At 50.2% G+C, this 26,881-nt stretch overlaps 2 protein-coding genes across 2 annotated transcripts; one reads left to right on the forward strand and one right to left on the reverse strand.

The window, feature by feature from the left end:
• Nucleotides 1–556: 556 nt before the first annotated feature.
• Nucleotides 557–12,671, reverse strand: TRUB2 (TruB pseudouridine synthase family member 2). The gene is made up of 8 exons (XM_043566037.1): nt 12,478–12,671; nt 11,743–11,874; nt 9,979–10,053; nt 8,783–8,844; nt 7,065–7,146; nt 3,146–3,218; nt 2,472–2,608; nt 557–1,418 (listed from the first exon to the last, which is right to left on the reverse strand). The coding sequence occupies exons 1-8, from the start codon at nt 12,590–12,592 to the stop codon at nt 1,156–1,158; spliced, it is 939 nt and encodes a 312-aa protein (XP_043421972.1). The 5' UTR covers nt 12,593–12,671; the 3' UTR covers nt 557–1,155.
• Nucleotides 12,672–12,691: 20 nt separating this feature from the next.
• On the forward strand, nt 12,692–23,747 carry COQ4 (coenzyme Q4). Its single transcript, XM_043566039.1, has 7 exons — nt 12,692–13,079; nt 13,164–13,295; nt 14,732–14,828; nt 15,348–15,450; nt 20,524–20,653; nt 21,166–21,259; nt 21,799–23,747. The coding sequence occupies exons 1-7, from the start codon at nt 13,010–13,012 to the stop codon at nt 21,968–21,970; spliced, it is 798 nt and encodes a 265-aa protein (XP_043421974.1). The 5' UTR covers nt 12,692–13,009; the 3' UTR covers nt 21,971–23,747.
• The last annotated feature ends 3,134 nt before the right edge of the window (nt 23,748–26,881 follow it).

The raw sequence follows: 26,881 nt of genomic DNA on the forward strand, positions 1-26,881 counted from the left end.
CGTGTTCTGGGAGCCTGGGTGGCTCAGTCAGTTAAGTGTCCGCCTTTGGCCTAGGTCATGATCTCACTGGTCCCGAGTTCTAGCCCTGCATCAGGCTCTGTGCTAACAGCTCAGAGCCTGGAGTCTGTTTCAGATTCTGTGTCTCCCTCTCTCTCTCTGCTCCTCCCCCACTCACACTCTGTCTCTCTCTCTCTCAAAAATAAACATTAAAAAAAAAAAAAAAAAAAGTTGCCTGTTCTACTGACTGAGCCAGCCAGGCGCCCTTAGAATAGAGAACCTTTTGACCCTATATACACCTTGTCTATTTATACAGTCCCTTGCTGATGGAGGATGGTGACATTTCCTATTTGCTACTATTACAATGCAGCTATGACCATCTATGTACCTACAATTTTCTGCAATCAGAGTAAGAAGACAGATTCCTGAAACTGTAACCACTGAGTCTCAGGGCAGGAGTGTTCTTAGTGTTGACACATACTACCAAGTATTCCTAAAAGGTTCCACAGTTGTGCATTCCTACCAATAGCACAGATTGCCCATTTTCTCACATCACCAATACTGGATATTCTCTTTTTATTGTTTTGAAAGGCAAGGAGAAGGCATATCATTTTCATCTGTAAATCTTTCATTATTAGAGAGATTGAGCATCATTTCTGGTTTACTGGCCACTTGTATTTCTTTCCATATATACATATATATGTGCATATATATATGTAGAAAATATATGTATATAGAACATATATATATTATATATATACATACACATACACACACACACAATTCATGCCATTGGCCCAATTTTCTTGTCTCTTTCTTTTTTATAAGAGCTCTTTATACATTATGGCTATTCATTCTTAAACATATTGCAAGTATTTTTATCAGTCTGTCATTTGTTTACCACCTTTTCCTTCACAAAGAAGTTCTTCCTTTTCAACTGTTTCAAGTCTGTGGATCTTTTTTCTTACAGCTTCGGAGTTTTATGTCACATGTAGAAAAGCTTCCCCCTACTCTTGCTTTCTGCACAGTTATCGGTGGCAGCTCAGGAACAACTCTTGTCTTTTCCATCCAGTGCCCCACCAGTGGCCTGGCCCTTCAATGCCCAGCACCATTCTCCAGCCCTGAGGCAGAGCTCGGCCCCCTGGAGTCCCAGGACAGCTAGGGTTGGGGCGCTGCCGGGGTGCCCAGGCCTGGCCTCAAGCTCTTCTCCAGTTCCACTGCCACCCGGGGAGCTGTGGCCTGGATGGCATTCTGGATGCTGTGCATGTCCCACTGGGTCCTCAGGAGGGCGTCGTCCAGGGTGAAGAAGCCGTCACGGGTACGCCGCACTTGGGAGCAGACAGCAGTGGTCTTCAGCTCCAGGCCGATCTCGTGCACCAACTTTCGCAGTTGCTTCTGTGTCTCGTGCATGCACTGTACCTCTGCCAGGGGTACATAACAACAGATCCCACGGATGGGAGCACAGCCTCTGGTGTCTGCTGATCTAGATCCACACCCTGTGATACCTCCTGGCTGGGTGATAACCCTAGCAAAGTATCTTAGTTCTCCAGGGCTCTGCCCTTCCAAGTGTAGCCCAAGGGCCAGCCCTGAAAGCTTGTTAGACCTGCAGAATCTTAGGCCCCACCCAAACCTGCAGAGTCAGAAGTTGCCTTTAAAGAAGACACGCCTCCCCCCCCCCCCCCCCCCCGCCAGAGCTCTCTCTCTCTCTCTCTCTCTCTAAATGAATAAATAAACTTCAGAAAGGGGCGGGGGGGGGGGCAGTGGGCACCTGAGTGGTTCAGTCAATTAAGCTCCGGACTGTTGATTTCTTGATTTCAACTCAGGTCAGGTCATGATCTCACCAGTGAGATGAAGCCCCACATCAGGCTCCGTGCTGAGCAGAGCGTGGAGCCTGCTTGAGATTCTCTCTCCCTGCTCTCTACCCCCTCCCCGGCTCACGCGCTCTCAAAATAAATCAATAAACTTAAACAAACAAACAAAAAAAGACCCCCAGGTGATTTGTGGGTAGGTTAATATTCCAGAAATGCTGCTCTAAGACTCCATATGTTCATCTATAAAATGGGTGGTTGTGAGGAGTCTGAGAGATAATCTCCATAAGGTGCTTAGTACTGGGAGAGCCCTGGTCGGTACTCAAGGAAAGGAGCCCTGGTTAGTAAGACAGAGAGAAGGAGGTGGGCAGGACTGGGGAGGTGAGGGTGCCGTCTGCTGGCTTACTGAAACCTGAAACGCTGCGAAGATCCGGGAATGAGCTGCTGAGTATAACTTGCTCGCTAAAGGCTGGCTCTAAAGGGTGACTTGGCAGCGGATAGGACAGCATTCGATCCGTGTGCTGTGTGACTTGGCCAGGTCCAGCCCCGTGCGGAGAAGGACGCTGGTCCTGGCGCCTTAGCCAGCAGAGACTGGGGCTGTCACGTGGCAGCCTCTGTAAACCCATGAGCCCCATCTCACTGCTCCAACTTCCTGGGGGAGCCTACCTAAGAGGAACTCCGGAGGCGCAAAGTGGAGGCATCGAATGCCCGTTATCAGCATCGGGGACTTGTTCATGGGCCGGATCAAGCCTCTCACGGCCATGTCGTAGGCCTCCTGGGTCTGCAGGTCGAGGTTGGAGTACCTGGGGATGAGAAGGGGACTGGCGTGGAGTGGGGAGCTGGGCAGACTGTTTGCCCCCAGCCCTGCCCCCTCTCACGAAAGAGCTTTCCTGAAGCTCTTCATTCTCTTTCCATCTTCCCTGCCCTTCCAGCCACCTTTTTCTCTGTCCCCTCCAATCTTTAGATACAGGCTCTGCCCTCCTCTGCACACACCCCCCAGCTTCCAGTCATGCACATGCTGCCTGCTCCCACCCCCTGGCTCTGCATCATATCATGTGGGTTCCTGGCTTCCTTCTCCACTAAATCATATATTCCCACTGAGGCCAGCCGGGGTCTCTTGTTCCCCCTTGGTCTCCCCAGGGGCTGGCCTGGCACAAAGAAACACTTCTGCGTGCTGTGGAAGGAAGGGCTGCTTCAAGTCGGCTTTCGGGCTCCAAAGAGATGCATGGAATCTGCCCCAGGGTGGGCGGAGCCTACAGGGAGCCCAGTGGGCATTTCTTGCTCTTCCAACACCTCCTCAAGGGCCCCTTTCAGGAAAGTGTGGGTTGGGCTCCACTTACATCACCAGGGCCTTCTGATGGGAACCTTGGATCAGGGCCAGGATCCGGTCCAGTTTCTCTCTGGTCACGTGGTCTGGAAAAGCCAGGGGGGATGGTCAGCACACAGGTGCCTGCTGAGGACAGGCGAACTCCCTCCCCCCAAACCACCCCTGTCCTTGGAACCTGGAGGGTGTCCCAGAGCACCCTCTGTCCCAGAGTTCCCATTTAGAGGATTGAGAGTCCTTTGAGAATCTTGTAAAAGCCCAGAACCCTCTTCTTACAAAGTTATATCTGAACTCAGCATTGTGAGGACATTTTCAAGGGGCTCATACACTCCAAGTTTCTTCTGGGCGCGCCTGGGTGGCTCAGTCAGTTAAGCGTCCGACTTCAGTTCAGGTCATGATTTCATGGTTCACAAGTTCGAGCCCGCACTGGGCTCTATGCTCACAGCTCAGAGCCTGGAGTCTGATTTGGATTCTGTGTCTCCCTCTCTCTCTGTCCCTCCCTTGCTCGTGCTCTCTCTCTCTCTCTCTCTCTCAAAAATAAATAAACATTTAAAAAAAAGTTTCTTCTGGAAATGAGATTTATCCAATATTCTAAGCCAGGTCCCCTGAACCCCAATCTAGGGTTGCTTGTGCCAGGGACCCTGGGAGGGACAGCGCCATCTGTCTCAACGCAGAAACAGATGGCAAGAAGAGGGAGGGGTTCTGCCTGCTGGACCCACTGAGTGACAAGGGCAGGCAGCTGCCAAGCCTGGGGACGCTCATGAACTGCTAGAAGGCTGATCCTGGGACCCAGCTGGGCAGGTGCCAACTTCTGACTCCAAAGGCCAGAGCTCTGGGCACAGGTGTGGTAACCAAAGGCTTTCCAGCTTGGAAGGGACTAAGCCTTTTATTCCTTCTGTCTGGCTTTATTCACCCTGTTGCCTTACCTGAAATGCACCCACCACTGCTTCCTTCCCCCTCATTTATAGCCTAGTTCAAATGTAGCCTCCTCCACGAAGACTTCCTGGAGCCTGTCACTTTTTTTTTTTTTTGAAGGAGAGACAGAGCATGAGTGGGGGAGGAGCAGAGAGAGAGAGAGAGACATAGAATTTGAAGCAGGCTCCAGGCTCTAAGCTGTCAGCACAAAGCCCGATGCGGGGTTCGAACTCACGAACTGTGAGATCATGACCTGTGCCGAAGTAGGACACTTAACCGACTGAGCCACCCAGGCACCCCTGGAGCCTGTCATTTCTTTCTCCTGGCTCCTGCCACTCTGCACCTGGGTCTCTTTCCCAGCATTAATTTGCTCTGTTTTTAACTTTTTTTTTTTTTTTTCATTTTGAGAGAGAGAGAGAGCACAAGTGGGTGGAGGGAGAGGGAGAGGGAGAGGGAGAGGGAGAGGGAGAGAGGGAGAGAGGGAGAGAGAGAGAGAGAGAGAGAGAGAATCTCTAGCAGGCAGGCTCCACACTCAGCACAGAGCCTGACACACGGCTCAATCCCATGATGCTGGGATCATGACCTGAGCTGAAATCAAGAGTGGGACGCTTTAAAAAAAAAAAAAAAGAAAGAAAGAAAGAAAAGAAAAAAAGGGCGCCTGGGTGTGTCAGTCAGTTAAGCATCCAACTTCGGCTTAGGTCGTGATTTCACGGTTTGTGAGTTCAAGCCACGCGTCGGGCTCTGTGCTGACAGATGATGAGTCTGGAGCCTGCTTCAGATTCTGTGGTGTTTCCCTCCCTTTCTGCCCTTCCCCCACTCGTGCTCTGTCTTTGTCTCTCAAAAATGAATAAATGTTATAAAAAAACTTTTAAATCTTCATTAAGAAATTTACAATAAATTGGGAATGCAAGCTGGTGCAGGCACTCTGGAAAACAGTATGGAGGTTCCTCAAAAAACTAAAAACAGAACTACCCTACGACCCAGCAATTGCACTACTAGAGAGATACAGGGATGCTGTTTCGAAGGGACACATGCACCCCAATGCTTACAGCAGCACTGTCAACAGCAGCCAAAGTATGGAAAGAGCCCAACGTCCATCGATGGATGAATGGATAAAGAAGATGTGGTCTATATAGACAATGGAGTATTACTCAGCCATCAAAAAGAATGAAATCTTGCCATTTGCAACTGCGTGGATGGAACTGGAGAGTATTATGCTAAGTGAAGTCAGTCAGAGAAAGACAAACATCATATGACTTCACTCATACGAGGACTTTAAGAGACAAAACAGATGAACATAAGGGAAGGGAAGCAAAAATGATATAAAAACAGGGAGGGGGACAAAATAAAAGAGACTCATAAATATGGAGAACAAACAGAGGGTTACTGGAGGGGTTGTGAGAGGGGGGAGGGGCTAAATGGGGAAGGGGCACTAAGGAATCTACTCCTGAAATCATTGTTGCACTATATGCTAATTTGGATGTAAATTTAAAAAAAAAGAAGAAGAAATTTACAATAATTTTTTAAGTTTATTTATTTTTTGAGAGAGTGAGAGAGAGAGAGCACATACACATGCACAAACAGGCAGGGGTAGAGAGTCCCAAGCAGGCTCTGCACCATCAGTGCAGAACCCGACGCAAGGCTCAATTTCATGAACCATGACACGAGATCATGACCAAAGTTGGACGCTTAACCAACTGACCACCCAGGTGCCCTTCTTCTTTAAGAAATTTAGATTAGGGGGCACCTGGGTGGCTCAGGGCATGATCTCATGGTTCACAAGTCCAAGCCCCACATCAGGCTCTCTGTCAGCACAGAGCCTGCTGCGGATCCTCTGTCCTCTCCCCCCTTTCTGCCCCTCCCCCACTTATGCATACTCTCTCTCTCTCTCAAAAATAAATACACATCAAAAACGAAAAACAGAAATTTAGATTAGCATTAACAAACACCTCCCCTCTCCTCCAAATTCTGCCTTCCTCTCTCCCAGAAGTGTCAACTTGCTAGTTATCTTTAGATGTGTTTTGTATGCTGATACACCCACATGTACAGACATAACCGTGTTACTTTGCCACATGTTTCTAATCCTCTCCAGGTGACGTGGTGGTGTGTGTTTGCTCTCCCTGCCGGACTGTGAGTTCACTGAGATTGGGGACCCCATCTGACTCATCATACATCCTCTCCCCACCCCCAGGACCTAGCACGTGGCTGGTGCTCAAAAAACATCCATTAGGGGCGCCTGGGTGGCGCAGTCGGTTAAGCGTCCGGCTTCAGCCAGGTCACGATCTCGCGGTCCGTGAGTTCGAGCCCCGCGTCAGGCTCTGGGCTGATGGCTCGGAGCCTGGAGCCTGTTTCCAATTCTGTGTCTCCCTCTCTCTCTGCCCCTCCCCCATTCATGCTCTGTCTCTCTCTGTCCCAAAAAATAAACGTTGGAAAAAAAAAAAAATTTTTTTTAAAAAACATCCATTAAATAAGAAATGAATTAGATCTACGGAAAATGTCAGAACACAGGGAGAGTAAGAAGCAAAGAATGAGCCACCCAGCCATCCATCCCACCCATCCAACCAGCCAACCCTCCAACCATCCATCCATCCAACCAATAAGCACCTCCCATGTCCCAGGCTCTGCGCTGTGTAACCACAGGAGTGGAATGACACAGTCCCTGTTCTCACGGGTGACAGTGTAATGGGAAGACAGATATTAAATAATCACGAATCATTAGTCGATTATTGTTCTCAGAGTCCACCTCGTTCATCTGGGGGTTAGAGGAGCTTCCCTGGGGAGGTGACATTTATGCCAGGTGGGGAAGCAAAGGGGGAACACATGGCACTTGTTTATGGAAAACAGAATCATGTGCCCAAAGCCTTCTAACAGCCAGACTGAACTTAGTGTGTTGGGAGTCACCGAGGGAGGCTGAATGGCCTGCACGGGGAGTGGGGGGGACCGTAGGAACCAAGGGACAGCAAATGCAAAGGCAGCCACAGCTGCTCCTCCCTCTGCCCTGGGATCCTGCGGGCTCTCACCATATGTTGACTTCTCCACCAGCCGCCCGTCTTCACAGAAGTCATCTGTGGCTTTGCCCAGGAGGCCACGAACCGTGTAATCCTGCAGGGACAGGGAGGGGAAGATATGGTCAGTGTCCCTGTTCTCCCTCAGCACTGAGGAAGGAAGTGAGCCAACAGCTCAAACCCCCAACCTGCTAGACAGGCCACAGGTGGGGGGGTCCTCAGGTCTCCCCTCAGGGAGCGCAGGCACTCAGAGACCCCCAGCCACCTCACTGCCTCTCTCAGGAAGGGCACCAGACTTTTCTATGACTGCAAAGGACAATGACGACCCTACTATGACCACCTCATGCCTGCATAACTCTCCTCTCCAGACAAACCTGACAACTTATCATGCTGGGCCCTTCCCAGTGCACCCTGCTGGCTTCTCCCCACCCCTCCAAATACAATCTGGACAGCTGCCTCTGTCAGAGATGATGGCAACAGTGACAATAATTTATTGACTGTGCTAAGTGCCTGTGCTAAGTACATTGCATGCAGTTACTAATTTAAACTTCAAAGTAACCCTATAGAGGAGGTACTATTATCTCTCACATTATAGACTTGAGGAAGGGGGGATACACAGATATTAAGCAATCCACCCAGGGACCCAGAGCTGGCAGAGGAGTAGAAGCTGTTTTTTGTGTGTTTTTTGTTTTGTTAATGTTTTTATTTATCTTTGAGAGAGAGAGAGAGAGAGAGAGAGAGAGAGAGAGAGAGAGACAGAGTACAAGCTAGGGAGGGACACAGAGAGAGGGAGACACAGAATCTGAAACAGGCTCCAGGCTCTGAGCTATCAGCACAGAGCCCGATGCAGGGCTCGAACTCATGAACCATGAGATCATGACCTGAGCCGAAGTCAGACGCTTAACTGACTGAGCCACCCAGGTACCCCTGTGTTTTGTTTTTTAATATTTATTTATTTTTGAGATAGAGTGGGAAGGACACTTTGAGATAGAGAGAGGGGAAGGACACAGAGAGAGGGAGAGAGAGAATCCCAAACAGACTCTGGGCTGTCAGCACAGAGACTGACACGGGGCTCCAACTCACAAACCATGAGATCATGACCTGAGCCGAAATCAAGAGTTGGACGCTTAACCAGACACCTTGAAGCTAGTTTTGAACTGAAGCCATTTGGCTCCAAAAACTGCTCTTAACCACTAAAAATGTAGGCTCTCTGACACGGCACCTCTGTCCCCATTCATGGTGCCAGACTCCATGGCCCCAGTCCAGACACAAACTCCTTGAGGTCTAGGCGGTGACATCCACTTCTCAGTCTTGAGGACGGAACAGAGTGGTGTCATGATTGGGCTCTGGTGTCAGACAGATCCAGGTTCAAATCCCAGCTCTGTTCCTTACAGGCTGCACAACCCTGGGCAAGTGACATCCCCTCTCAACGCCTCAGTTCTCTCATCTGTAAGGTGGGTTAACACCAGATCCCACTTTTTGGGGAAGTTGTGAGGCATCCACAAGGGAGTCCATAGGGGTCCACGTGCAGCACTCAGCACAGAGCAGCCCGCACGCAGTAATGCCTACAGCCGTTGCTGTGTTATCCTTACCCCCCAGCACACGGCCATAAAACAATGCCTGCTGATGGCCGGGCCCTTTCCCCCACAGAATCCTCTCGGCTTCAGATTCCCACCAGTGACTCCCAGTGAAAGGACTAGGGGCTAAATGAGTTGTCCCCAGCACCCCCATACCTTGGTGAGGTGAGCATTGTACATGTCGGTGAGGAGGCTGCGTCCGTGTCCCACGCCAAGCACTGAAAGACAGCAAGGCTGATCTCACACCTGGCTCCCCCTTCCCTGGGACCCCCAACCCTTACAGCCACCACCAGAATATTCCCACCTTCAATGCTACTAAAGCCAGCAGCGGGGGGCAAGGACAGCACAAGTAAGCTCTTCTGCGTAGATACGAAAATGCAGATTTCAGGGCCCACCCATACACACTGACTCTGACTGCTGGAGGGGAGGGGCCTAGGATCCTTAGTAAGCTCACCAGGGGATTCTGATGTGCTCAAAAGCAAGAGACCACTGGCCCAGTCACACAGACCTGCACTCAAATGTGGGATGGCTCTAAGCATGTCCTTTAACCTACTTGGGCCTCAAGCTCCCCATCAGCAAACTGGGGATAAAAATGCCATCTGATCCCTGTGGGTGTTGTGAAGGTTGAGGCAATGCACAGGAAGAAATCAGCACAAAGGAAGGGCCCAATAAAGGGGCACTGTGACCACTCCCTGCCTTTTTCTGGCTGTTTCTCCCTCCGGCTGAAGGAGAGAATGACCCTCCATTCACTCCTGGAGAGGGAGCATGAGATCATGTCTGCCTGCCTGTGCCCCAGGAAGTTAGACAAGGGGACTGTGACTATCGTGCATGGAGGATGTGGCCACCGCCTGATCCCGGGGGCACAGATGGCTCATGACTCAGGGCTTTGTGTGTCCAGCTCCAGCGACATTCAGACCCTGGCCAATGGGGCCAGTCACGCGCTTGGCTACCTCCCACAAGTGATGACCACTTTCCCTCCCTGGACGAGGGGCATTCACTATCCACGTGACCCAGACCAAGTCACCTAAGTTCCTGGAACCTTCTTTTCTTCATAAAATCATAAAATATCTACCTAATAAGGTTGTAGTCAGGAATATGTGTGCACAAAGGGCTTTGTACCACATGTCACATACAGGAATCACTTGATAAAGGTGGGCAATTGTGACATCCCCTCCCCCCCACCCCCCACCAGCCCTTCCAGCAGCTGATCAGACTTGGGGCAGAAATCAGGGGAGGAGGGCAATGGTGAGAAATGGCTGTCAGGCTGGAAGTAAGCCGGGTTCCTGGCAGCTCCCCAGTTCTCCCCCAGGCTTACCACATCACTGCACCCCCAGGCTCACCACATCACCTACCAAGCACCCCAGACGCCTGGGCATCCAGCCGGTGTCCCACGCCAACCTTCAAGCTGGTGAATGCTGGTCCACAGACTGGAAAGAAACAAACAAGGACCCTTTCCTCAATGAATCCAGCTTCCAGGATGACTCTGGCCTACATGGTGACCTCATTCCTAGAATGTAGCTTCATGGAGCCCAATCCAGGATGGGGGTGGACTCTCAGGCTTCCCTACCACGGATTCTGGGGCCTAGAACCACTTCTTCAGTTCCCTGGGCCCAGAAAAAGGGCTCGTTACTCTGTCTCTCATCGCTCCCCCAGTAAGAGCCTTTGAGTGGACTGGGCATAACACTGGGACTCGAGTTTCCTACTCAGCTGCTGCAGAAGGAGACTCCTGGCCACCCCAGGGAGAAAATGGACATGGTAAGTTCCTGAAGGCAGGGCGTAGGTTCCTAATTCTACCCCCAGAGAACCTAGGTGCTCAGGAAATACCTAGTGAAAGAATGAACGACTCATCAAAAATACATACATTAAAATACGTGGTTTTTTGTGTATCAATTCTATCTCAATAATGCTGTTAAAGAAAAAAAAAAAAAAAGACCGTACACAGGAAATGAGTCAGAAGCATATACCCTTCTATAGATCAAGAGGTGTCTAAGGGAAGGATACAGGATGGTTAAGTGCCTACTGAATTCAGGCTATGTTACTTAATGTCAACACTGAGCCTCAGTTTCCTCATTTGAAAAATGAGAACAGGACCCACCTCATAGGATTCTGGTGAAGATTCTTAACACAGAATCTGAAAAGCTTAACACAGTATCTAGTACAGAAAGGATCCTCAGTACATCATACGTGTTATTGTTACACTTTAGAGTCACTAAATATCACTGTCAAAGGGATTTTAATGGTTTCTGGACAAGCCCCTCAATCTTTCTAATCTCATCTAGTGACAGAGAGCTCATTATAAAACCAGTTCCATTCTTGGGCAGCTCTGTTGACTAAAAAAGTCACTCTTTCCCAAGGGTCCGAAGCTCCCTCCTTAGGACTTCTACCTGAGGGTGTCAATTGCCATCTGGAGTCCCAGAATAATTACAGAATAATTAAAAGGGGTCAGCAAACTACAGTCCACAGGCTATATCCCCAAACTTGGTTTTTTTAATGGCCCATGAGTTAAATTTCTTTTTTCTTTTTTAAATCGTTCAAAAAAATCAAAAGAATAATATTTTGTGACATAGGAAAATTATATGAAACTCAAATGTCACTTTTCACAAATAAAGTTGCATTGGAACACAGCCAGGCTCATTGCTTTGCATACTGCCTATAGGTTCTTTTTTTTTTTTTTTAACGTTTTATTTTATTTTTTGAGAGAGAGAGAGAGAGAGACAGAGCGTGAACAGGGGAGGGGCAGAGAGAGAGGGAAACAGAATCTGAAGCAGGCTCAAGGCTCTGAGCTGTTAGTACAGAGCCTGATGCAGGGCTCGAACCCATGAACAGGAGATCATGACCTGAGCCGAAGTCTGACTGATGCTCAACGGACTGAGCCACCTGGGCGTCCCATCTACAGGTTCTTTTGCACTACAATGGCAGAGTTGAGCCTGCAAAGCTTAAAATATTTACTATCTGGCTCTTTTCAGGAAAACTGGCCAATCCCTGGTCAAATATGTCATCCCTGCTGTGGCCCTTCAAGGATCCGAGACAGGAATCTAAGCACTGACTGGGACACGGACTCTGGGCAGAGATTACCTGGGGAGTGACACCCAGGCCCTGGCCTGAAGGTGCCTTACCCAGCGGATGGTTGGTGAGAGAAGGCACACTGGTGGCTGTGAGGGTAAGCGCCTTCTCTTCGCTGCCTTCCATGGGGCCCAGCAGGAACCGAACACGCTGTTCAGGGGCAGGAGGCTTCCCAGCATTGACGCCTGAGTACACAAAGGTAAAGGATATCCGGTCAGTTCTGTCTGATCACATGGGGAAGGTGGAACAGGGAAGAATGGAGGTGTAGAAGAGAAAGCCCACGATGTAGCAAATAGCAGCAGTTAAAACACAGACTTGGGAAGGTGGGTGGGGAACGGGTGAAATAGGTACTGGGAAATAAAGAGTACACTTATCATGATGAGCACTGAGTAATGCATAAAATTGTTAAATCACTATATTGTCAAATCACTATATTGTACACCTGAAACCAATTCAATACTGTATGTTAACTATACTGGAATTATAATAAAAACAACTTAAAAATATAAACATGAGGAGAAAAGGCAAAAAAAAAAAAAAAGGGGAAAGAAACAGACTTGGGTTCAAATTCTGATTCTACTACTTATGACAACGAACACTGAGTCTGTTTACCCATCTGAACGCGGGGGGAAAGCGAGGAGTAAGGGAGTGTACAGAACCAGCGATTTGGAAAGCGATCTGCCCGGGGAACTGGGTCACATGACTTTATTTTGCCTGAAGGATGAGAAGCGGAGATGGATTCCCGGGAGAACCGGAGCGGGGTTGTGGGTCCGGTTCGAGGCACTCACCCTTCAGAAGCTGCAGCTCCACGGTGTCCCGCAGGTGCTTCCATTTCAGCCCCGGGGGCTTGTAGACCGCGAAGAGCCCATGCAGCCGCGCCAGCGCCAGGCGGCGGGACCCCATTCCCCTAGGCCCACGGCGCGGGTTAGTGGACTAGCGGGACCCCAACGGAAGTGCCGTACTGTCCCGTTCCCAAATGTCTCCTGACCCTGGGCGCCGCCATGTTTCGCAGCCGGAAGAGGTTCGTTCTTATTGGCCTCGGGGAAAACGCGCAGTGGGGAGGGAAGTAGGGGCCGGCGCTGAAGTCCATGCCAGCGGGGCTCACGTGGGAAAGCTTTCTGGGAGTGAGGCGACATGGGGAGAGTTTTGCTTTAGTGGACGTAGGTAGTGGACAGGCCGTCTGGGTTTTCTTCGGATACTAGCGATAGGACCCTTTGCTGGCCGTACTACGATTTTTCCCCTCCAAACGCCCTTCAGAGCGCTCCGCGCCCGGAAAGGCTTGCGGCTTCCACCCGGCCCTGCTCGCGGGTGCCCGCTGCCATGGCGACCCTGCTGCGAGCTGCCCTGCGCCCTCTCCGCCCGCCCCCCGGGCACCGGGGGCGGGCTGCAGGTAAGTGGCGGAGGCGAGAGGGAGGCCTGGGGCGCCCGACTCCTCTGACCGCGGCGTGTTGTTTTTTTTTTTTTTTGCCTGTAGACGTGCTGCCCCGAGGCGCGCGCCATGGCGCCGGCCAGCTCTATCCTGAGCACATCCCCACCTCCCCGCTGCAGAAGGTTCTGCTGGCCGCGGGCTCGGCCGGAATGGCCCTCTACGACCCGTACCGCCACGGTAAGGCTGCCCGCGCACGCCCTTGCCTGGGAAGCCTGGGCAGGTGCCGACCTCTCTCTACCCGTCTCCTAGGGGGTAACTGGAGAATAAACTAGGCCGGGGTACCCAAATCTGGCTGCACCCCATCATCACCCGCAAGGTTCACAAAAATGCAGATGCCCGGGTCCCACCCTGACCTCAGTCTGGACCGGCCAAGCCTGGGGAAGGGAAGGGAAGGGAGGGGAGAGAAGGGCCTGCGTTTTTAAATAAACTACTTCCCGGAAGATTCAGTTATCCAGCCACATTGAGAACCTCTCCACTAAGTAGATGATTTGTTTGTTATAATAACATGCGTCAAATTGTAACAGCCCACTAAAAATTAAACTTTATGAGGTCAGAGACCATGACTGCCCTATTCCACTGTATCAGCAGCATTTTTTAAGTAATCTCTATGCCTAACATGGGACTCGAACTCACGATCCAGAGATCAAGAATCATACCTCAACGGGCTGAGCCACCCAGGCACCCCTCAGCAGTATTTTAGTTTGTGCCTTGACACAACAAATGCCCAGTGTTTGCTGGATGTAAACATATTGGGGTTCTACAGTACTTTTATCCTCCCTCTCAGGATTCTTAGTATTCTGGAAAGTACTATCACTCCTACTAATAAAAATGATAATGCTGGGGCACCTGGGTGGCTCAGTGGGTTGAGTGTCTGGCTTCGGCCCAGGTCGTGATCGCACGGTCCATGAGTTTGAGCCCCGCGTCGGGCTCTGTACTGATGGCTCAGAGCCTGGAGCCTGCTTCAGATTCTGTGTCTCCCTCTCTCTCTGCCCCTCCCCCCCTCATGCGCGCGCGCGCGCGCGCGCGCGCGCGCGCGCGCTCTCTCTCTGTCAAAAATAAACATTAAAAAAAAATTTTTTTTTAAATGATGATGCTAACTGCTCACCGAGCTTTTATTCTGGTTGTTTACTGCAGTAAGTAAGTGTTCTATGTACACGGTGTTCTTGATTTTTCACGTTAACCTTATAAGAAATGTATTCTCCACATTTCATAAATTAGGACCCTGAGGCTTGGAAGCAGTTTGCACAAGTTAACCTAAATAGTGAGATTGCAGCTGAACCCAAACCTAGCACTCTGATGCCAAACCTTGCACCTATCAATGGAGGCATGATATTCTGTTGTAATAATGGGTGTAAAAGTGATTTGTAAACTCTTTAGAGTACTGTGCTAACCAGAGCCTTCTCAACCCATTAGATTGGTAACAATAGTAATAATTATAGGTACATGTATTTTGCACTTACTGTGTGCAAGGAGATTTGCTAAATATTTAACAAATCCTTGTACCTAAGAGATAGATTGTATTTCAGTTTATTCTGTAGGAGACAGGCTCAGATCAGGTCTGGTAACTTACCTAAGATCATGTCCTACATTTGTCCCCATTTCTTTTCTTTTAGACATGGTCGCGGTTCTAGGGGAGACCACAGGACTCCGTGCCCTGAAGGTCCTCAGGGACCAAATGAAGAGGGATCCAGAGGGTGCCCAGATCCTACAGTAGGTCCCAACTCTGCTTGGGGGATTGAGGAAATTCTCTGGGGATCCTGATCTCTCTGAGGTCACATTGTGTTCCTCTGGAGAGGTCTTCTTGATGCACTGGCCATGGATGTCTGCCCAGGCTGGGCACTGCCCAACTCCATGGGCGCCATTCACATAACACTGTGATGACCCATGGGTAGTGCAGTGTAGTGGCCTCAGCCCAGTTCCAGCCACAGAGCCCTCTGCCTTCCCTAAGCTCTCCTAACAAGCTAGCTATAACCCCCCAGCCCTGCAGTGCCCTTTGTGAGTACCCTGATTACATCTGAGACATGCCCCTGAGATTGTGCCCCTATAAGCAGAGACTGTGGCCTTAGCTTGTCATAATCTCCTCGGCACCTGCCATCGTCCTGCAGTAGGATTTGTGGCCCCATTATTGCTCTCTGCCCTTTCACTTCTCACACCCTTACTCTAACTGGATCTCTCACCTGCCTTTGCTGATGCGCTTCTAATACCTAAGTCCTGCCTTCTGCCTTGCAGGGAGCGTCCGCGGATCTTACTGTCCACCCTTGACCTGGACAAGCTCCGTAGTCTGCCTGAGGGCTCACTTGGCCAAGAGTATCTCCGTTTCCTAGATGTGAATGTGAGTTTCCAGCTTCTGTGCATTTGACAATCACCAGGAAGGGCAGAGAAGGGCATGGGAGTGACATCCTGAGGAAGAAGGAGTCCTGAGTGGCCACCACGGGCAGGTGTGCTTTTTGTCCCTTGTGCCAAGGCTTTGTCATTTTCTATGGGACAGGCAAATGGGCCAGGATCTCCAAGGGATAATACTGGCCAGTATTTAGTAGTGTCTTACTAAAACAAAACAAAACCAAACTCTCTTATTGAATGTCAGGTGCCAGGCTCATACCTGGTCTTGCTGAACCCTCCCAGCAGCCTTGTCAGGTATGTCCTATTATTATCCCCTTTAATAGATGAAGAAACTGAGACTCAGAGCACTTAAGCAACTTGATGATTTCATATAGCCAGTATAAATGGAGGCAGTATTCATACTTAGATCACACCTTTTTTTTTTTTTTTTAACATTTTAAGTAATCTCTACACCCATTGTGGAGCTCAAACTCACAACCCTGAGATCAAAAGTCACATGCTCTACCAACTGAACCATCCAGGCATTCCCAGATCATGCTCTCAACTGCTGTACTGTGTCCCCCCAGTTCTAGAGATAGGGTATGACAAGTCGTGACACACTCTGCCCCAGGCAAGGAGGAAAGGAGCTGGTGGGGAGAGTCCCAGCTGCTGAGGAACTCACTCATTTGTTCAGAATCTGCCCTGTGCCATCCATGGTTACGGGTGCTGGAGATATAATGGGGAACTAAACAAAGTCCTGCTCTTGAGATACTAATATTCTGGTTTGGAGAAGAAAACAGTAAAGCAATAAGAGAAAAAAAATTGTGTAAAAATTCAGGTCAAATAGTTATTGACTACTTAGAATGTCCAATACTGTTCTCAGTAGTTGAGACACAGAGAGCAAAACTGGCAAAGAGCCTGCTGTTGTGGAGCTTCCATTCTCGCAGATGGGGAGAACAACAGTCAGCATGATGGAGGACGACGAGGCGGGGTCGGAGGCCCATGTCTGATGGGGAGGTCACAGGAGGCCCCTCTGAGGAGACTCGGAAGAGGAGGAGGAGCAGAGGGCCTGGCAAGTGCAAGGCCCTGTGTATTTCAGAACAGGAAAACTGACCAAGGCGGCCACATAAGAGTCGGAGGGCAGCCAATGGGTGACAGGTCAGACCCTGCCAGCCATGGGAAGTCTGTATTTTATAATGGGAGCAATGGGAAGACATGGAGGGTTTCAACTAGGGTAGTAACATGACCTGATTTGTTTTTTTTTTTTTTTGTTTTTTTTTTTAATGTTTATCTTGAGAGCACGAGAGCGAGCGGGGGAGGGGTGGAGAGAGAGGGAGAGAGAGAATCCCAACGTGGGGCTCGATCCCACAAACCGTGAGATCACAACCTGAGCCAAAACCAAGAGACTAATGCTCAACCAACTGAGCCACCTAGGTGCCCCATGGCCTGATTTATAAAAGGGCCTTAGGATACAGCTAGGCCACCTTCCCTGTCTCAACCCCTCCCTCCCAAAATACATACATCCCATCAAAGCACCTCTGTCAAATGGCCCTCCAGGTTGCTCTAGAACTAGGCTTCTGAACCTTGGCACTACGGACTTTTGGGCCCACTTAATTCTTTGTAGGGGCTGCCCTGTGCATTCGAAGATGTTGAACAGCCTCCCTGGCCTCTACGCGTAGATGCCAGTAGCACCCCATTAAGTTATGACAACCACCAGTGTCTCCAGACGTTGCAAATATCCCCTGGTAGGCAGTGGAGAACCTACTACTCTAGAAGATCATCGTCCCTGAGAAAATAATCTGCTCCCCATACTCTCCTGACACTTGCCCCTGCCCCATTTTCTACCATCTGCTCAGATTTCAAGTTCTTTCATCAGTGGGAAACCCACCAGGGTAGCCTTCCCCAGGTGCCACCCAGGGAGAGACTGCCTTTCATCTTGTTGCTGTGGAGGGGATGGGACTGCCAGGGCCTCCCTGGGCACCCTGCCCAGTCTCAGCCCTAGTTGTGATAACAGCCCTAGAGATTGTGACACTTGTAGAGCACTGACACCAGCAGCCCACGGAATGAGAAGGAATACCTTTGTCCCAGCAGAGATTTATATCAAAGTTCAAGGTGAGGCTACCCTCCCTGAGGCTGACATTGGTAGAGGGTATGGTCATCTTGTGGTGTCAAGATTTTGAGCATGGGCTCTGGAGTTAAGAGTAGCCTAAGTTAGGATCATACCTCTCTTCCCAGCTTTATGGCCCTGAGCAAATCATTTGTCCTCTCTGAACCTCATATCACTTATCTAAGGTAAGGGAACCTAATGTTTAATTGCCAGGGCACTCAACAGGGTTTATAAATAATGGATGTTAAGGCTACTGGCTTTGGAATCCAACAGACTTTGTTCCAGCCACTTGATTAGCTGTGTAATCTTCGGGAAGTTACTTAACTTCTCTGAGCCCATTTTTCTTATCTGTCTCTGAGGCTCATAACAATATCTACCGTCAGATGATCATGAGGGTGCAGTGTGATGATATATGTAAAGGACTTCATACAGTGCTGACACATAGTAGATACTTGATAAATATAGTTGTTGTCACCGTGATCGCCTTCAGCTTCACACGGCATGTAGAAGAAATTAGGAGGGGGACCTGGGTGGCTCAGTTGGTTAAGTATCCAACTTCAGCTCAGGTCATGATCTTGCAGCTCGTGAGTTCAGGCCCCACACTGGGCTCACTGCTGTCAGCGCAGAGCCCGCTTCGGATCCTGTCCCTCTCTCTGCCCCTCCTCCTCCTGCACTCTAAAAAATAAGTAAAACATTAAAAAAAGAAGAAGAAGTGGGGCACCTGGGTGGTTCAGTCAGTTAAGCGGCTGACTTCGGCTCAGGCCGTGATCTCATGGTTCGTGAGTTCAAGCCCCGTGTCAGGGCTGTGCTGACAGCTCAGAGCCTGGAGCCTGCTTTGGATTCTGTGTCTCCCTCTCTCTCTGCCCTACCCCTGCTTGAGCTCTGTCTCTCAAAAATGAATAAACATTAAAAAAAAAATTTTTTTTTAAAAAAAAAAAAAAAAAGAAGAAGAGATTAGGACCCGGGACCCAATGAGGTCACAGATGCGGACCAAGGCACTCAGCCAGCAACCCCAAAAGCAACGAAGACATCAAATCCTTTGGCCTCTGGACAGGCTGACACCATGCTTTGAGGACAGGAACACCACACTGTTCCCGTTCTGCATGGGTGCTGCTGAGGACTGAGGAGGTGGGTGGGTAAGAAGAGGACAGTTGTCATCCCTACCTGGGGTCAGAAAATTGCCTGGAGCTGGCCTTTTACTCACGTATTCGTGAGACGTTTATTCACCCAGGCCCTGGCGATACAACAGCGAGCAAATCAGCCGGTAGCCCTCTGCAGCTGAAAGGCTGCTACCCCACTGTTCACAGAAAGAGACTGCAAGCCAATAGGAGGCTTTAAACTTGCTGTTAGCCACTTCAGTAAAAGCAGAAAGAAACAAGTGGAATTAACTTTAATAGCATATTACCGTATATTTAGCCTAATGGACCTAAAATATTATTTCAGCATGTAATCAATATTTCTAAATTACTGAGATTTTACATTGCTCTCTTCATGCCAAGTCTTCAGAACTCAGTGTGTATTTTATACGCACTACAGCACATTTCAAGGCTTGGTGGCCACATGTGGTAAGTGGCTGCTGTACTGGAAAGTCCAGGTTTAGAAGAAGGGCAGACTCACTACGTCACAATACAAGATACAGGATGCTGCAAGAGACCATAACGTGGACCTGATCGGTCAGAGGTCATAGACAGCCTCCCTGCAGCAGGAACACGTAAGGCAAGTCATAAAGGACAGATAGAAATTGTCAAGGTGAAACTGAGGGTTTAGGGGGAGAGTACCCTAGGCTGGGAGCAGCTTATGTGAAGGATCAGGGCCAGGACACCTGGCTGGTTCAGTCAGCAGAGTGTGCAACTCTTGATCTCAGGGTTGTAAATTCAAGCCCCGTATTGGGTATAGAGATTACTTGAAAAAATAAAACCTTTTTTTTAAAAACAGGATCAGGGGTCTTGGAAGCTTCTTCTTTTCCTATTTTATTTCTAATTGTGGTTTAAACCTAACATAAGGTGAAATAACATGAGAGTTGCTATCTCAGGGGAGCCTGGCTGGCTCAGTCAGAAGAACATGTGATTCTTGATCTCAGGGTCAGGAGTTCAGGCCCCATGTTGGGGGTAGAGTTTACTTAAAAAAACAAAACAAAACAAAACAAAACAGGCACCTGGGTGGCTCAGGTAGTTGAGCTTCCAAGTTCGGCTCAGGTCATGATATCACGGTCTGTGAGTTTGAGCCCCGTGTCGGTCTCTGTGCTGACAGCTTAGAGCCTGGAGCCTGCTTCGGATTCTGTGTCTCCCTCTCTCTCTGACCCTCCCCCGTTCATGCTCTGTTTCTCTGTGTCTCAAAAATAAAACATTTAAAAAAAAAAAAAGTTGTCATCTTAACCATTTCTAAGTGGAGAGTTAGTAGTGTTAAATATATTCGCGTTGTTGTGAAACCTCCAGGACTTTTACCTGGAACTCTATCCGCTTAAACAACTACCACTTCCTCCTACCCCATGGAGCTTCTTTGCCATAAATTCCAACAGGCTGAGACATTCTGTGTGAGTTGGGGTAGGCCATGGGGGTGTCAGTGCCACTATATCCCCTGCCTGCAGACTCCCCTGTTGGCAGGTATGGACAGAAACTGTCCTCAGAGGGAGCACTTAGGTGGCTCAGTCGGTTAAGCATCTAACTTCGGCTCAGGTCATGATCTCACAGTTCGTGAGTTCGAGCCCCACATCGGGCTCTATGCTGACAGCTCAGAGCCTGGAGACTCTTTTAGATTCTGTGTCTCCCTCTCTCTCCCTGCCCCTTCCTGGCTCGCACTCAAAAGTAAATAAACGTTTAAAAAATTTTTTTATTTATTTATTTTTTTAAGAAAAGAAACTCCTCAGAGATTTTTGGTGGGTATGAATTTGGTGGGAGTGGTTCACAGTCAAAGAGAGGTTGGCCAGTTAGGCCTTGGGGACAGTTGGGAAGAGATACAGGGGAGGGTCATTGTTGTCAGAGGGTCTCCCCAGACACCCGAGCACCCACCCGATTCGTGGACGATGAGGAACTAGCATATGTGATCCAACGGTACCGGGAGGTACACGACATGCTCCACACCCTGCTGGGGATGCCCACCAACATGCTGGGTGAGTGCTCCCCCCCAGTTGCCTTGAGAGTGGCGATGGGCGGGGTGGGGTGGAGTGAGGTGGGAGGTTCCAGCCAGCCTGGCCACCTGGGTCTGTCACCCACCAGTTAGCCAGTTCAGTGCCTCGTTTTCCTGCTTTCTGAACATCTTGGGCGTGTGTGTGAACCACTGCCTGTACGATTCCTAAGCTGACCCGGGCTCCCTGCTCTGAAACCCTCTGCAACTCCCTGAGGCCTGGAGGAACCACCCTGGACTTCTCACCCTGGCTTTTAGAGTCCTCTGCACACTGACCCCAAGCTTCCTTTCCAGCCCTATCTTCTTCCGCTCTTCCCCAGGCCCTTTCCTGCACCCAAGCCAAGTGCTCCAAAGCCCAGTGGGAACCAGGACTGGGCACAGCTAACCTGGTAGAGATTAAAGAGGAGCCAGTGCTTTGCTCTGCTCCGCCACGAGCACCATGGCCTCTCCTCCTGGGCCCTTCTCACCTCCCACCCCATTCCTCGCCCTGCCCCCCAGGGGAGATCGTGGTGAAGTGGTTTGAGGCTGTCCAGACCGGCCTGCCCATGTGCATCCTGGGTGCTCTCTTTGGACCGATCCGACTCCATACCCAGTAAGTTCTCAAGTGGCAAGGGGTTGGGGGAGAACTCAGAGGAGCCAGGGCTCCAGGAAATGGGACAAGCATATCACCTTCCTGAACAGCCCCAGAGTTCTCTAGGAAGCCAGGGTAGAAGGAATGGGGCAAAAAGGTGAAACCGGTCTGGCATAGGATCTCCAAGGCAACGAATGAAGTTTGGATGTTTCACAGGACTCTCTAGGGGCTTTGGGGCCAGGCCTCAGTGTTGGGTCAGAGCAATGGACTTGCGAGGGTGGGGCTGGTGGTGGGAAGGAGTGGCAAATCCAGGGTTAGTTTCCGGAGTTAGGTAGACCCTGATTTAAATCTGGGCTTCAGCATATTCAAAATATGTAGCTTTGGGCACAAGATTTTGCCTCACTGACTTTCTGTTTCCTCATCTGCTGATGAAGATAATAACTACCTTCTTTTCAAGGTGTTTGTGAGGGTTAACTGAGAAAATGTGCATCAGCTTCTGGGCACATAGTGTGCCTGGTGCTAGGGATCTTATGTCTTCTTTTTCCTCTGCTGCCCCACAGGGGCCTGCAGGTGCTGGTTTCGGAGCTGATCCCGTGGGCAGTTCAGAATGGGCACAGAGCCCCATGTGTCTTCAACCTGTACTACGAGCGGCGCTGGGAGCAGCCCCTGAGGGCTCTACGGGAGGAGCTGGGCATCACAGACCCCCCGATGCTTGTCAGGGCCCTGGCCTAGGCCCTGAGGTACTGCCCACCCTCAACCCCTGGGGGCAGAAGACTCTTTTGCCATACCTTTGTTCCTTTTCTTTGAACACTGACCCTTGGACATCATTTGTCATAATTTGTTACAACCACTGCTGAGTGGCTTGAGGGCCACCCAGGAGGGAGCCAGGAGTTGCCCAAAGAGAACCATGTGTGAGTGGGAATCAGTCATCCAGGCTGGTGGGGGCGGGATGTCTCAGGTCCACTGCCCCCGTTCTGGACTGCTCTTTGCCATCCAGGGTTTTTTGAGGGCCAGGCTGGATTTGCTCCAGCAGTGAGGGCTATACCCAGGTACAAAGGCCTGAAAAGGAGCAGGTGAGTCTGCTGTCTGAATAAAGCCTGCCATCAGGCCAACTATCTACCTCTTCCTCTAGCAGCCTTGGGCCTTTGAGCACCAAGGGCAGACATTCCCTTCAGCCTGAACTTCAGCTACTTGTCCTGTTTCCTTTGGTCTAAAGTCAGACAGACTGGGACTCAAATTCCCAATTCCTCCATCATTTTCCGGCAGAGGAACTTGGCCCCCCCGTCAGCCCATTTCATCATCAGTAAAAGGGGAATGAAAACAGCACCCACTTCCTAGGGTCACTGTGGGGATTTCGTGAAGTGACACTCAGAAGAGGGCTTCAGAGAAAGGGCCCCGGGGACAGAAGGCAATTATCCTCGTTGTGATCACAGGTGAGGAGGCAGCTCTGAGGCTGCTGATTCATTTTGGAATGGCACCCAGACATTTTCCCTGGGTCAGGGCCAAGGAGTTGGGGACAGGCAGGTTGAAAGGATCACCGGAAGAGTGAGTGACCCTGTCTTGGGTTTTAGAACGAGAAACACTGAGAGTTTTGGGGAGCCAGCTCCCCTTTGTGTGGATAGGACAACCAAGGCCCAGGGATGGGCAAGGAATTGCCCGAAATAACTAGAACACAGGCCACGTGTCCTCCTTGGTTGGGTTTCCTATGCCTCAGTTTCCCTATTGGTAATAAGGGTTACAGTTTATTTACAGCCGTACTCTGTGCATTAGCAATTGAGATGCATTATTGCACTGATGCCTCCCAACAACCCAAAGAGAAAGGCCATACTATTGCTTGCATTTTACTAATGAGGCAGTAGGAGCAGAGCTGGGTCTGGAACCACGGGCCTCTCCAAAACCGGCCCCACGTTGCCACACCAGCGCCTCAGCCTTCCTTGTGCCGACTGAGTCCCAGTCCAGGGCTCCCGCTGATAGAGCTGGGGGGCTGGAGGCCTACCTCGGAACAGTGGCCTTTTCCAAGAGGGAAGCCTTGTCCTGAGCTCTTTGAATTTCTGCAGAAAGAGGAGAGGATTAGGGTGAGCTTTCTATATCTAGTCCTTCTTTGCAGCTTAGGCCATCTTTCCAGACCCAGCATGTTTCCATGGCTTTCCAGGGTCCAGGCCCCCCTACCCCCGGGTCAGTAAAAGTCAACAGTGCCAAGTCAGGGGGAGAAAGGCCTGACTCACAGATGGCCTTCTCTGCCCAGCTGGGGAGTTCACCTGCTCCAGCCACCTGGTGCCTGAATGGCCCTGGGCCTTTACAGCATTCAAGAGATGGGCACTGGCTGTCACAATTAGCTGGGAATGAAGTCTGGTCTCCAGATCTTAGGGTGGCACCAACTCACGATTGGAAATAAGTTATACACTGGCAACAGCTACCACTTACTGAGTTCTTACCACAGCCCATAAGGCTCTGCCAACTTCTACCTAGAAACTTCCACTCTTCATCTCAATAAACTATGTTGGCCTTCTGTTTGTTGTTGTTTGTTTTGTTTGTTTTTTTTTTAATATTTTTCAACGTTTTTATTTATTTTGGGGACAGAGAGAGACAGAGCATGAATGGGGGAGGGGCAGAGAGAGAGGGAGACACAGAATCTGAAACAGGCTCCAGGCTCTGAGCGATCAGCCCAGAGCCCGACGCGGGACTCGAACTCACGGACCGCGAGATCGTGACCTGGCTGAAGTCGGACGCTTAACCGACTGCGCCACCCAGGCGCCCCTGTTTTGTTTTTTTAAGTTTATTTATTTTGAGAGACAGTTGTAGCAGGGGAGGGGCGGGGGTGGGGAGGACACAGAATCTGAAACGGGCTGTGTGCTGACAGCCTGACGGGGGGGCTCAAACTCAGGAACCATGCGATCACGACCTGAGCCGAAGTCGGACACCTAACCGACTGAGCCACCCAGGCACCCCTTCTTCCTACCTTTGGGAATAGCATCCTGTCCCCTAGTCATTACATGGCCAACTACTTGTCATTCACATTTGTGCTCAAATGTCACCTCTTCAGAGAAGCCTTCCCTGACCACCCATTTGAAGAGGTTCCCTCCCCCTTGCCACACTATGTCACCTTTTCTTCCCGGCACTTAACCACTCTGAAAAGATGTCATTTTTTAACATGTGGGGTTTTTGTGTGTGTGTGTGTGTGTGTTGTTTTTTTTTGTTTGTGTGTTTTTTGTTTTTTGTTTTTTTTTTTTTTTTGAGAGCAAGGGAGGGGCAGAGAGAAGGAGGAGGGACAGAGGATCCAAAGTGGGCTCTGTGCTGACAGCAGCAAGCCCCATGCGGGGCTTGAACTCACAAACTGTGAGATCATGACCTGAGCCAAAGTTGGACACTTAACCAACTGAGTCACCCAGGGGCCCCTTATTTGTTCATTTATTTACAAGTTCTCTGTCTGTGCCATGGGAGCAGGGACCTTGTTCTTTCCCTTCACCGCTGGGAACAGTGCTTGGCACATGGTAAGGGCTTGCTGCTTCATAGTGGAAAGCATGGATGCTAAGCCCTGCATGTGCAAAACTACATTCGGTCCCCACAACCACCTCACTTCACCGTGAAGACCATGGGTCTCGGGTCCAGGGAGCGTCCTCAAGTCACACATCTGGGCTGGGACGGAACTGGTTTTGCAACAGACAGGTCTTGGGTCCCCTTCTGGCAGCTCAGGGAAAGCTCCCTTTCCCTCTGCCTGATAAAAAAGCCATATGTAGCTGGCTTCAGAGCCATGTTTGGGGGCACAGGCTCTGAGGACAGACAGACATGGCCCTGCCACTGACCAGCACTGCACCCTTGCAGCAGCCTGTCACCCCTTTGAGCCTCTGGCTCCCTACCTGTAAAATGGGAGAGTATACGCCCATCCCACAACAGGGCCGTTATGCATGTGTAGTGTTAGCACATAGTAAACATTTAGGAAATGGAAGCGGTCATGTCCCAGGAAGATCCCTCAAGACCTCTGAAGTCACCACATACACAACGAAGCCAGAGGCATTTACTCTGCACACACCCAGGGTGGGCGGACTTACGTAGTCCAAAGGTCCTGATGCCAAATGCAACCAAGCATCTACAAGGTGAGCATCCACTGTGTGCCGGGGCCAAACCACTGTAGTCCCCTCCGGACCTTTATTGCCTTCAAGTCCTAACTCTTACCTGAAAAGTCTGGAAGTTTAAGTGCTGATGTTCGTTCTCTAACGCAGGGCAGACAGGGGCCATGTCAGTGGAAAGGAGCCCACTGTGAGGTCAGCCTAAACTCAGCCTGTCCCACAAATAACGGCACCCAGCTCCTACCCTCCTAACCCTCAATGGCTCTTTACTGCCCCCAAGATAAACTCCTCAGCCCAGCACACAAAGGCCTTCCAATCACATTTCCCACCACAAGGTCCTCCCCTGTCCATGTGTCCCGATGCACAAGCCCCCTGGTCTCCAGCTATTTCACAAATGCCTTCTGAGTGTTGGCCAAACGCTGGGGGTCCTGCAATGATTGAAATAGCTGCATCCGCCCGCCCGCTTGGGAGTTGAGTGGTTATAGCAGCTAAGGGCCTCCAACATGCCCGCCCTATGCTGAGAGCTTGACGTGCGCCATTTCCTTGAGTCCTTACCCACCCCTAGGAGGCAGGGACCATGATGACTGTATTCCCATTTTATAAATGAGGACACTGAGGGGGCACCTGGCTGGCTCAGTCGGTAGAGGATGGGACTCTTGATCTCAGGGTTGTAGGTTTGAGCCCCATGTTGGGTGTAGAGATTGTTTAAAAATAAAATCTAAAGGGGTGCCCGGGTGGCTCAGTTGGTTAGGCATCCGACTTCGGCTCAGGTCATGATCTCGTGGTTTGTGAGTTTGAACCCCGTGTCAGGCTCTGTGCTGGCAGCTCAGAACCCAGAACCTGCTTTGGATTCTGTGTCTCCCTCTCTCTGCCTCTTCTCCAGATCACACACACACACACACTCTCTCTCTCTCTCTCTCTCTCTCTCTCTCTCTCTCTCTCTCAAAGATAAATAAACATTAAAAAAATTTTTTTACTAAAATCTAAAAAGAAAATGAGAGACCGAGGCTCCGTGAGAAGAGGTGATTTGCCCAATGCCTCACAGGTGGGACTGGGAGTGTAACCCAGGTGTATCTGACTGAAAAGCAAAGAAGACAAGTCATAATAACATGTGGTAGGTGTTGACAGAGGTATGGTGACCAGTTGGTGAGGGGCAACCTATTTAGTGATCTAATCTCCACCTGCCGGTGTATCCAACTAGACTGTCAGCAACTTGAAGACGGGCTGTCTGTCTCGTTCCCTCTATGTCCCCTTGCATCTCCCCCACAGGCCAGGCCCAGGGTCTGGTGGAGTATTGCCTTGGCCTCACCATTGTGACCGGGCTAGGGGAAGGAGAACAAGGGAGCTGGTCACCACTGCCATCTTGCAAACTCTCATTTGCCCACATTGTATATGACCTCAGCAAATGATGTGGACACGATCGTGTTTACACCCCTGGATCCTGTGTGGATCAGATCAGAGCCTCCAATTCACTCTCGCTGTCATTCATTCAACAAACGTTTATCGGGCTTCTGTTATTCCCTAAGCCCTGCAGATATAATCAGAGATAATCTACATGTGTAGATTTTACATGAGC

This window comes from Prionailurus bengalensis, chromosome D4 (genome assembly GCF_016509475.1).
Source record: "Prionailurus bengalensis isolate Pbe53 chromosome D4, Fcat_Pben_1.1_paternal_pri, whole genome shotgun sequence".
Lineage (NCBI taxonomy): Eukaryota > Metazoa > Chordata > Mammalia > Carnivora > Felidae > Prionailurus > Prionailurus bengalensis.

Coding starts and splice junctions, on each gene's coding strand:
- COQ4 (XM_043566039.1), top strand. CDS start 13,010: ATGGCGACCCTGCTGCGAGCTGCCCTGCGCCCTCTCCGCCCGCCCCCC. Junction 13,080..13,163: donor GCACCGGGGGCGGGCTGCAG/GTAAGTGGCGGA, acceptor TTTTGCCTGTAG/ACGTGCTGCCCCGAGGCGCG. Junction 20,654..21,165: donor GATGCCCACCAACATGCTGG/GTGAGTGCTCCC, acceptor CCTGCCCCCCAG/GGGAGATCGTGGTGAAGTGG.
- TRUB2 (XM_043566037.1), bottom strand. CDS start 12,592: ATGGGGTCCCGCCGCCTGGCGCTGGCGCGGCTGCATGGGCTCTTCGCG. Junction 11,875..12,477: donor GGAGCTGCAGCTTCTGAAGG/GTGAGTGCCTCG, acceptor TTGTGTACTCAG/GCGTCAATGCTGGGAAGCCT. Junction 7,147..8,782: donor ACAATGCTCACCTCACCAAG/GTATGGGGGTGC, acceptor CTGTCCCTGCAG/GATTACACGGTTCGTGGCCT.